Here is a 12,026-nt window from a genome sequence, read left to right on the forward strand (position 1 = left end):
TACTTTGCCCGTGACCACTAACTTACATAGGCAAGACTAGCCAACAAGTCAACCAAAGGATCAACCAGCATCGATCACGCATAAAGAAAAAAATAATGACCGCTCCGCTGGTTGAACACTTTCTTTGATAAAGGCCATAATGAACATGAATTTAAATGGTCGGTGTTATTCACTGCAAATTCAATGACAAAATGCCACGATATTGAGCGTGCCTTACTGCAGAAAGAGGCTTATCTCATTTTGAAATACAATAGCACTCAAACAGGCCTTAATAGCTTGTCCGAGATAGCCCACATGTAATTGGCACAGACACACAGTATAGCGGACTGGCATCTGTCAGACATCCCTGGCCTTAATCTGTAGCCTTACGACCTCTTTTCATTAAATACACCTCGCGTATAAAAAATAAGCGTGGCCTCTGCCTGGCAGGTAGATATATGCAATCTTAAGAATGGGTGTAGTGGCACCTACAGACTCTCCACATGCTCTGTTATTAAAGTTTGTTTAGAGTGCATACAATACATGATTACAATAATGACCCTTAATGTGCTCGCCGTACTTGTGACATATATGCGATTTAAATCAGCGTTCAAATAAACTGGCCTGTTTTAATATTAGTGTTCAGATACGAGTTGCTAATAAAGTTTTGAGGTTTTTTATCTCAAACTCAGCGCATAATTAAAATAGTCACAAAATAGGTTTTCTGCATCTATTCATTGAAAATGACACTACTCAATAGGCGCTCCCTGACTTTATATGCACTTCATTTAATAAATATAATTTTCTTGTAGTGTAAGTTCGAGTAAACTACAAGTCCCATCATGCCCTCTTTTGGAGGTGGGCTTTAAATACAGGAAGTGCCTGCGCGGCCATGTCTTGGGAGAAAACTTTGATCACACCAGTGGCGTGCTGTTATTTCAGAGCAGGTAAATGCCGGGACATGCTTTTGGTCCACTTAACGCTCAGAATCTGTTTGAATGCTCAGACTTTTAGCTACAAGCGCTCACACTCATTTTTTCGTTTTTTTGCTAACACAGGACGGCCAATTGAGAGCATTTTTTCTAAAATTTTAGAAATTTAAAAGGGAACAGAAATACACCATTAAGGTAGGCGAAATTACTCCTGCCCATTCTGGTATATTTTTTTAATAATGCATGCACTATGCAAACAATGTAATCATCAGGCCCACCACTAAAACAACTTTCACTATTGTTTTAGGAGCTTATCCGCATGGTGGTAGACTACATATAAGTACGCCGGTTGGCGGCAGTCGACAATAGCAAGGTATGCTTCATGTAGTACTGGGTTACGCTTTAGTAATGAAACCACGAGCTGGTTTGAATTACTAATATAAAAACTTCTCAAAATTTCTTGTAGGTTGTCCTGCCTGGCCACGCTTAAAATAATTGTTTTGAAACCCCTTTACGCCTTAATGCCCTGCTCTACTTACAAACAAGTTTGGTATGTAGCAATTTTCTTTCTCAGCCCATTGCCTTAAAAGAAGTTTGGTTTTGAGGAGTGATGAGTAAAATATTTTTTTTGCCTCTTGCAGATACAAAGAATAAAACAGCCCTGATGAGAGATCAGCGACATTGAGCCTGATCTCGAAACGCGTCGGCACTTTCATAGGGTGGAATAAAATGTAATCTTCACGATACTAGGACCGGTTGGTCCAGTATTGATTTGTTTAAGAGCCATTCATTTGCTTATAATTCCCCCTTGGATTGGTTTTCTCTATATTTTTCTCATTTTTTGATTGTAATGTTTGTTCTAATGTTGTTTGCTATGTATTCTTAGTTTTTTTGTAATGTTTGATGCAAGGAATTTTCTTTTTTGTATTGTGTGAAGAAATTGTTTTTCATGTATGTACAAAGTATTTATAGCTGTGTAAATATTTAATGTATTGTTCGTTTTCTGTCATGTAGCTTGTTATAACTTGAAAAAGATTTAAAAAAACATTGACACTAAGTAAAGTGTCGAGGGTGATCACAATAAATTGATTGTTTCCTCTCAAGAAGCTTGTGGAGATATTGTGGTTCGGGCAATTTGTGTTACATATTCCATAAAGGGTCTAGCCCCCACCACTTGTTTATGGACCTATCCCCTTTTGTTCATAGTGTTATGTTTAACGCACTCACTATAGCGCATTGACTCACACAGGAAGATATATCTCAGCGCTTTGCTACTTGGAATCGGCACAGTGCACTTAGAAAATCCATGTCTTTAAAAGTCTTTTGAACTTGAATGGATCTGGGCGCATTCGAATTTGCATAGGAAGTTTGTTCTAGTGAAGTGGGGAAAGATATGAGAAGGATCTACCTCTGAATCTGGAAGTGCAGCTACAAGGGATCTTTAATAAAGTTTTATTTGCATACCTGGAAAGTCTAGTGGGCTGGTAGTGGTAATGTCTGGTGTACAGGTAAGTTGGTAACAAGTTAGTTAGTGCCTTGTGAGTCAAGCAACATAGTTTAAAGATGGCGTGTTTTGTGACTGACAGACAATGCAGGGCTTTGAAATTGGAAACGGAGGAAGAAGCCGCCGCATTCTGCACAACTGGAAGCTTAGATAGCTGTGTATAAATTTGCTGCCACTAGCAGTGCATTTACATAGTCCAGACGACTCATGATCTATGCTTGAACTAGGGTTTTTCTTGATGAGGAGGGGAGCCATTGAAAGACATTTTTTAGTAGACACATTTTGGCAAAGCAAGTGCCACAGGTCGTTCTAACCTGGCTACCACTGCAACTGCCATAACATCAGTTTGCATAATTAAACACATTGGTGATTCATCAATGTGTGGTAAATGGGCTAGAAAGCAAGAGTTTTTTGTTGATCTCTGCATTGAGGGCATTTCTGTAGTCCAGCTTGCTACTGACAAGGGTGTGCATGACAGTTTTCTATATGCTGATCAGGAGCTATTTGATAATCTTACTCATCATTTTCTGGACACGGAAGCATGAGGTGGTGATGGCATTGACTCGAGCAGTCTAGCTGAGTTTGCTGTCGATGATGATCCCAAGGTGCTTGGCTTTTGTCGGTACTAGGCCTATTGGCCACCATTTTGAGACCCAAGGTGATGTGATCTCCCAGAAGATCATGATTTAGGACTTGTTGATGTTCAGCTTTAGACAGTTGGTCTTCATCAAGATGGCATTTTCAGTTATGCAGGCATTGAACTCGATCCGGGTAATGGGTATCTTGTCTGTGAGGGAGAGAATAAGTTGCATGCCATTGGTGCAGAAGAGGACGTTGATGTTGTGAGAGTTGTCGATGGGGCTTTGCATACTAATGTATACATCCTATACTAAATAGGAACTAGACACAAATGCCCCAAACTCAACGCAGCTGAGTGGGTGGGTATATAAAAAGGGAGTCATCACTCAAGGTAGAAATACGGATTTAAAGCCAATTTCAGCTTTCTCTAATACTGTGGAAAATCGACCTCCAGCCCCTGCAGAATACAGTCTCCCAATAGGGATGACTGAACATGGACTTCTCCATCAAAGTTCAAACCATCCCAGCCTAGTACAGCCCAGTCCTACCCTCCATACAGGAGCTCAGGCTTCCATCCCCTGCTTACTCTTTACCTCTGGCAGAGACGGTAGTGAAGGCCGACCAGTGGGAAATCTTCCTAGGTGCCATCTTGTTCCTGAAGGTACCGCCCTAAGTCAGACTTAGGCTTCTACCAGTAGTTCATATGGCCTTCTATTTATTAATTAAGGCCCTATTTCCCAGGACAATTATCTTTGGAGGACAGAAAAGACCCGGTGGGGTCTCTCACAAGGAAAAGGAAGTCCTCTGAGGGCAGGATTAAAGGAAAGACCAAGGCCAACTACCAAACGACAACATCAAGGCCTTTTCCATATTCATATAATGAAAACTGAGCAAAAAATGAAAGGGATCATTTTAAGTGGACTAACCGCTAAAGCTGATACCCAAACCAATCACCAATGAGCAGAGTGAAGGATATAATAAAGATAATGCCAACTAATTCGGGGATCTTTGTTTTACTGTGTTCACACTATTATACACGAATGAGAAGTTTATTTACAGAAGAGCAGCAGGGAATGAAATCTATTCCTGGATCAACAAGGCACTGATTACCACTGGAGGATCAGTCACGAAATCAGTTTTCTCCTGGATCTTTGAACGATTTATTGAGAGTGTGGCTAAATATGGAAGTTTACTGAGTAAACTGGATATCCTGATTGAAGAAATGATGTAACTTCTTTTAATAAATCATTGATATTCTGTGGTTCCCTCTGTCGACAACCTCATTCCACCACATATACACAGATAATCCGATACAACACTACAGCCATTACACATTGCCAATTAAGGAAGGCATGATTGTGACTATAATAAAATATTCAGGTCAACAGAAGATGTACTCTCTTTCATCCACTTTTTACAAGTATGAGAAAAAATGCGATGTACCTTAAATTTTTTTCGGAATTCCTTTTCCTCCTTTTCCATCTTTTTCATCTTCTTGGGATCTTTGTCTTCATTTTTTCTGAAGGAAAGATGTTTCATGTTCAACCCTGTACTAAATTGGTAGTCAAAATGTGTAAAAAAAAAAAAGAATCTTTAGCAGGCATCAGAAACACAGTTTAGCTTCTAATACTGTCTATTGCGAATGCTAATAACCTGTTTCTGACATACTAATTGCTACAGCAATTTGTTGGTGATAGTAGTACCAAAGTCAATACAACATTTATGAAAATGGAAGTAGGAACGCTTATTCAACCTGATAGGATTCACGTGGATAACTTGTAATTTATACACAGGGTTCAAACTCAGAGTGGTAGCTGCCCGTCTATAGGCAGGGGCCAGGAGGATATTTTGTACAATTATACCCACACCTTGCCTAAGAGCAAGGAGATACTCTGTATCCCCTGCCATGTCCAAAGGCAGGGCGACTTGTGGTATCCCCTTGCTTTGCTTAAGGGAGGCAGGCGTCTCTGTTATCCCCCTTACCTAAAGAAAGGAGTTTTCATGCCCCCCAACTTAGTCAAGGGTGGTGGGTTTTTAGTCATCCCTATTGCATTGGCCAAAGGGAGAAATGGTTTGCCCCCTTTCCCCCAACACCTTGCCTAAGGATAAGGGGTCTTAAGTAGTTCCCCATCCTTGGCCAATGCCATAGTGTATTTGTTGTCTACCCACCCACCCCCATGCCCCAAATCACGGGGCATTGTGCCATAAGAAAAAAAGCAGGTTTGTGGTATCCCACATCTCACCTGGTGAAATGTCCGCCTCCTCAGTCTACGAACTGGTGAAGGCTAAGGAGATTTTTATTTTTTATTTTTTTTAAAACTTTTATTTATCGATTTTCAGGAAACATACATAGTGACAGTGGATACAATCATACAAGAAACAATCATAGTACAGATGAAGTGGCGCAATGTCCGAAGTCCAGGAGTAATCAAGTACATATATGAAAGAGTGCTTTTTTTCTTGTTGCATTTACAGAAAGGGTGCGCAAAGGTCACATATCTGAGATCAATCAGGGCAATAGAGTCATCAGCACATAAGAGTTAAGGGAGCAGCATTCAAGGATCCCCTTCGATTATCATGAATGTCACACATTATCAGATATATAAGATGATTAGTTAAGTGCCTATAGCAGTACCACGAAAAGGGGACACGAGAGCTGTGCATCTACACCTCAGCATCCTGATCCTCATCCTCCGACCCATCATGTGACTCAGCAGTTCTCATCAGATACATCAGCAGAGGACCCCACATATCTTTCGGTTTGCTACGGACCGGTAGTAAATCAGCATAGATATTGTGCTGATCCTGACAATAAATTAAATCATCCAGCCATTCCTTAAACTTAGGGGCTCTACCCCTTCCCCACCTGCATGCGACTCTCCGTTTGGCAAGTAGTAGAGCAGTGTCCACAAATCTCCTGATGGGTTTAGGTACATGCTGTGTATATCCCAATAGCATAACCAGTGGATCCCTATCCAGTACCCTCTCCGTCATAAGCTGCAATGCCTCATGTATCTGTGACCAATAGCTATACACCCCAGGACATTCCCACGCCAGATGAAGGAATCCCGCCCCTTCTGCGCGGCACCTAGCACATCTATCATCATCCGCCAGGCGGAATCGCAGTTTCCGAACCGGGGTATAGTAGAACCTCTGCAAGAACTTGTAGTGTAAGAGTTTGAGCCTACAGCTAGAAGAGATATTAGCTGTGATAGTACAACAGTAGGTCCACTGATCGTCAGTAATGTCTCTGCCCAATTCCAAACCCCACTTCTGTCGCGCCGCGTCTAACAGCCCCACGCTTTGTAGCCTGGTATTATTATACAGTCTAGAAACAAGATGGCGGCCATCTGACAGCAACATAGCGTGTAATGGCAACACTACCTCCGGCTCATGCGGAAATCGTGACAACACGTCCTTCAGCCCCTGACGCAGTCTGATGTAATAAAATATCTCAAGGGGGGTTGGCTGTGTACCCTGAAAAAATTGCTCTTTCGTGCGAAATTGCCCGTTGAGGAACAAGTCACCCCACATGGCCACTTTAAGACGACCACACAATATTTGAAATCCCGTCTCTTGCAGCAGCGATAGTTGGGGGTGATAGGTGAGTGGCATAACTGGGGAGTACAGCATCGAAGCGTGAAGGACCTTCGCTAATCTACGCCACGCATCGATCGTGCACGTCACTGTAGTGGCCGGTGTGTCTATTACCGCCACCGTTCCCAGAATCATCCCGCTGAGTGGAAGAGGTCGCGCGATCCAATCTTCCGCCGCCAGTTGTGGCATAAAAGGCGTAGGATGCACCCAGTGGTATGCATATTGCGCCTGAGCATTCATGTAATACAGCTCAAAATCTGGCACATCGAATCCTCCCTTCTCGTAGGGTAGAGTCAGGATCGACCAACGCACTCTCGGTTGTTTACCGCCCCAAAAGAGTCGAAGTAGTTCCGATCGTAGCTTAGTAAAAAAATACGCACCAGGATAATAAGGTATATTTTGAAACAAATAAAGAAAGCGAGGCAACACCACCATTTTTATGAGTGACGCTCTGCCCGCCATTGACAATGGCAATGACTTCCATCGGGAGACATTGTCGGCCAATTTCGTAATGGCAACACCATAATTAAGTCTAAGTGTCTCCTCCTTATTGAGAGACACCTCAATACCTAGATAACGGACATCTGAGTCGCACCATTCAAGTGGATAATCCAACTGGAACCTCGTGACTGCAGGTGTAAGTGGAAAGAATTGTGACTTCTTCCAGTTAATAAGCACTCCCGATATCCTGCCAAAGACTATAAACTCGCGCAGTATTGGGTTAAGGTTGAGCTGCGGGTCTTTGACATACAATGTGACGTCGTCAGCATAGAGTGATACCCCTATCTGACGCTGGAAACATTTGAAAGCACTATCCCTGTGCAGTTGGCGAATGCGGCATGCCAATGGTTCGATCGCTATGGCGAATAGCAGCGGGGAAAGAGGGCACCCCTGTCTGGTACCCCTTGTGATGAGCATCTGAGGTGATAACACTCCATTAATTAGCACCCTAGCAGCCGGTCTGGTATAGAGCAGCTCCACCCATTCCACAAAAGGCTAAGGAGATTTGGGGCAGCTATTATCTGTCCCGTGGACAACGCAAGGGGATGATATAACGGGCGTAAGCAACACAACACTCTCCTGTTATATGTTGGAGTGTGTTTCTAATCCCCTGGTCCTGTTTAAATTGTAATTTGGATCTCTCCCCTGCATATTATATGACTCGAAACAGAACTGTATAAGTGGGCAGGCCGAGACCCACCCACGTATGCGTTCCAAGGGCTTCAGGCCCTTTAAAAATGTTTCAAGTGTGTGTCAGACAATCACCTTCTTTACTATTCGAGAAGATTTTGAAAAATAGAGCCACTCAGAAATCTTTTTTCTGTATTTTCCAGATGTTTGTCAACAAAGAGGCTTAACCTGGGCATGCTCAATACACCACTCTCAACGAAAAGCACCAGATGGAGCCATGAAGTCTTTAAGATTGGACTAGACATCGCTTCAGCAGTCTTGCCTTCCGTTTTTATCTATAAAGTTAGTACCCTATATCCTTTTTAATGCTACTTATAGAAAGAGGCTTAGGGTAAGCCTCCTTAAGCCAATGTTTCGTTAGAGTGTCAGTCACACTGTAGGTCAGTCCACAGTATCCTTAAGTGGAAGATAAGATCAGTACTCCTGAGTCATTCACTCGTAGGCCTCACATTCTTCCTATTTTTTATGACCTCCTATAGTTAATCCATTTGTGCCTTGGTTGCAAGGTGTGCGGAGCGGAATCCACGTGTGGAATTCCACTGAACATAATTATAAGTAGGTGTGTGCTCCCAAACCCGAAATTTCTCGGCGCAGGAACACCACGCCCGATTTTACCCATCGGAAAGTGTGGTCGGTAAAGATCTCATTGGTAAGGACCGCACTGCAGTCTGAACCCAGCCTTGGCTCTCCCCGACCTTCTGCCAAAGCAGGGGGGTGAGGGGGCATGTAATGTTTCCACTACCAGGATAAAGCTTCCCCATCCCTCTCCCAACCTTCCTACACCCTTTCCTCCACCTACACAGGTCCGCTTACAGACATTTACCACCTGATCAGAGCAGGTGATACATGTGTATATATTAAATCATAGAGAGTTAGGAACCCCGTGCTGAGTTTCACCAAGTAAATCTGGGTCTGCACAGTTATTCTTTATTCTGGGGAGTTTAATTTATTATAGGAACAATAATGTTTGAAACTCTTTCAATTGGAGCCCGTATTACCTAAGGTCCAGCTCTGCAGAGGAATTGACAATGGGAAAAGCTAGGTTAGACTGAAAGTTTGCGTAGATCTTAGTCATTTTAAAATAGAAAAAGTGAGAGATTGTCACAGAAGGAAAGTGAGGGAGTAATAATGTTATTCTCAGAGTAGGGATGCAGAAGGTATTTAACAAGGAAGAGGATGGCCCTGTGATTGTTTCCCTCTGTTTCAAGGAATATGGAGTGGTAAATAATGCAGGCTTTCTTGACCAGATGCAGGTAGGTTATGTCAGTTTTATATGCCGTTTGTTGCTGATGGATCATAGGTCTTCCTTCAGGCCCTTTTAACTGCATTGCAGTTCTGTTTGGCTTTACAAAGCTCTACATTATATCACGCGAGAGATGGTTGTTGACAGTGAGAATGAAAGGTTTTAACTGGGACAAGAACATCATGTCCTGTAGATTTCCAAGTGTTAAAAGAAGCCTTAGTAAGAACAGAAGTGAATGCTACAGGACTGTTATTCAAGAGAGCAACATTAATTTTAATATTGGGTCAATTGAGTTTCTGGTTTTCTACCAACATGTAGTGCACTCCAAGTAGGTGACCTTCAAGATGAGTGGGGAGTGTGTTGAGTAAAGAAAGACCGAGATTGGACAGGCTGTCAATTAAAGCTTTAGGGTCTGGATTGTTCTTATTCTGTAAGCGAAAGTTAGTATTCTTAAGTATCTGAGGGGAGAGCTGCTCTGACAGTTTGTCACTAAAAGTTGGTTCAGGAACATGGAGTCGGTGTATGAGGGCACAAGACATGCAGAAAGACGGTGACGCCTGGACAGAGAAGAACAGACCTTCATCTGGGACCTAGGTATTACATGCTTGAATAGTGCATTGGAGGGCAGAGCAGTAAATGATGGATGGCTATGCTGACCTCCATATTTAAGAAGTCTATCAAGTCGCTGAATTAGATAATTTTATGCAATAATGGAGGCACTATCAGGGCAGGAAGATGCATTAAGCCAAATGTTTGTACACAAAAAAAGCGTGGGTCGTTCGGTTCGAGGGAGTCTTATTGTAGATACATTTGTGGATTGTCGACCAGCCAAGGGATCAGTGTCTGTCCCAGAGCAAAAAGGGAAGAAGTGATGGCAGTTGAGATATAGATCAGGTCCATTACTGAAAGAGAGCTCGAGATTGTGGGAATTAGAGCACTTATTCTGAAGTTGATGGGAGAGAAGGTCTTTCTTCTGATATAGGAGAAAGGACACCTTTTTTGGTCGGAGGTCAAGAGATCCTGGCTGCTGGTGCTTGGCACACTTGAGACTTGGATGGATGGAAACAGGCTTGTCTTTGGTCCGCCTTTAGCACACCCCTGGTGCACCTGTTGCATGTGGATGTCCAGCTTTATGTTTTAAATAGCCCATCACAATCGAGAGACGTGGTGCCCAAACAGCTAGAGCAAACACCAATGTGTTGCGCAATTTGATTAAAACAGATAGCCAAAGTAAATACTTAACAGGAGCTCAGACATTGTGGGGACACAAGTGCTGGTGCTACTTGGAAAACAAAATAAAACTAATGAAAACATGTGAACAAATCAAATTATAGTTCAAGTTAATACCATCATTCTGGTGTGAGACCGGAGCCACTCAACTCCATTGTACAAGTAAATTCAAGTGTGCAATGAAGCATGTCTTTAGAGAAAGTCGTGCATCGTATAGTGCCAGAGGAGCAAATGCCATTACCTGCATTCACAAAATCTCCAACTCCTCAAAGGAGATCTTTGTCATTGTCAAAGTGTTTTCCAAACCAGCTGTAAAGACCTAATCCATTCCCCTCTCTGCCAACCTACGCTCAGCTTTTGCTGACTTTTTTCCAACATAATTCAAAATCTTTAAGACAACTTCTGCCCCGAACCTTCCCTGATACCTTTTCCCTTTATCAATGTTCCTTCTGCTACTGGAGCATCTCTTTCCAATTTTGCCCTAGTCAATTTTCAAGCAGTCACCGAAACTACCCTAAAGTCGAGTCAGGCTGAGCAGACCCTAACACCATCTGCAGACCTATGTCTTATTGACCTACCCAAGGTCTTGAAAAAACGAATCAAAAAACAGCTATCCTACTATTTGGTAGTTAATCAATTATTAGACCCTTTACATTCAGGATTCTGGACAGCTACCAGTGTGCTGGCCACCCTTATTGCACCAACGAATGATATACATCGCACTCTAGACCAGGGAGCTTCCGCTGCCCTGCTCCTATTAGACCTGTCAGTGGCATCTGACATGGCTTCACATGCCACGCTGCTTAAACACCTCCATTACTTCGCATTTGCTTCAATGGCCTACATTGGCTCTCACTCCATCTGACTCGTGCCTTTCCATCCCCAATCCCCCCAAATCATCTGAGGTGCCCCCAGGATTCCTCCTTAAGTCCTGACACTTCAATGCATAGCTAGCTCCTCTTGTAGATATGATAAGATCTTTTGGCTTTGAGGTTGTTGTGCTGTGGATCCTTAAAACTGGTTGTGTACTTTTCAAGCCATCTTTAATGTACTTTTATGACATTTTTATATTACTGTGTTAGTAGCGTTTATGGCATTATTGGCGAATAAAGAATGCTCTCTTGTGCTGACAATACTCAATTCATATTCTCTATATCCGATGATTTTTGCATCGCATAAACTAGCTTTAAGACATGTATGTTAGAGGTTGCCGTTTTGATGTGAGACACCTGTCTAAAATTAAACAAAAAGGAGACTGAGGTTGTCCTGTTCAAATAAAACATAATACGCTCGTGTGAAGGTGCTTGATCTCACTCATCTTACTGTCAGCTCTGCTAAAAATCGAGGATTCATTGACAGCCAACTTATGATGGCCAACTAATTCAAGGCAGTCTCAGTCACTTGCTTAGTTATCCTGAAGCCTCTCAATTAAACCTTCTACTAGCTGCACATGCATATACATAAATCCATTACCCAAGCCATGATCACCAGCAGACTAGGATAGCGCTAGAACCCTTAGGAGTAACGTCTCCTCGATGCACTCAGAAAGAAAATTTCCTGTGTTTTTTCAATAAAAGTCAATATGTTTGATTGAGAAGTGATTGTCTTTATTCTTTGTGAGTAATATTCATACTTCATATTATTGTCTTCGAGTGCACCACCTACCATACAAATTAAATTCAGAGCACCCAATCTTCAAAACCTGAGTGCGACTTCCACACTCCGTTTATTGACCAGCAGACTAGATCACGGCAATGCCCTCTATGCTGGC

At 42.5% G+C, this 12,026-nt stretch overlaps 1 protein-coding gene across 4 annotated transcripts in view; it reads right to left on the reverse strand.

Annotated features, from left to right (window-relative positions):
• The window catches only part of FYB1 (FYN binding protein 1), a 710,353-nt gene that overhangs the window by 93,121 nt on the left and 605,206 nt on the right, over positions 1–12,026 (reverse strand). For all 4 annotated transcript variants that reach the window (XM_078674989.1, XM_078674991.1, XM_078674987.1 and 1 more), the window contains one exon: positions 4,438–4,546. In XM_078674989.1, coding sequence (XP_078531115.1) covers positions 4,438–4,546 — 109 coding nt within the window. The remainder of the gene's footprint in view (positions 1–4,437; positions 4,547–12,026) is intronic.

This window comes from Lissotriton helveticus, chromosome 2_1, assembly GCF_964261635.1.
Source record: "Lissotriton helveticus chromosome 2_1, aLisHel1.1, whole genome shotgun sequence".
Taxonomy (NCBI): Eukaryota; Metazoa; Chordata; class Amphibia; order Caudata; family Salamandridae; genus Lissotriton; species Lissotriton helveticus.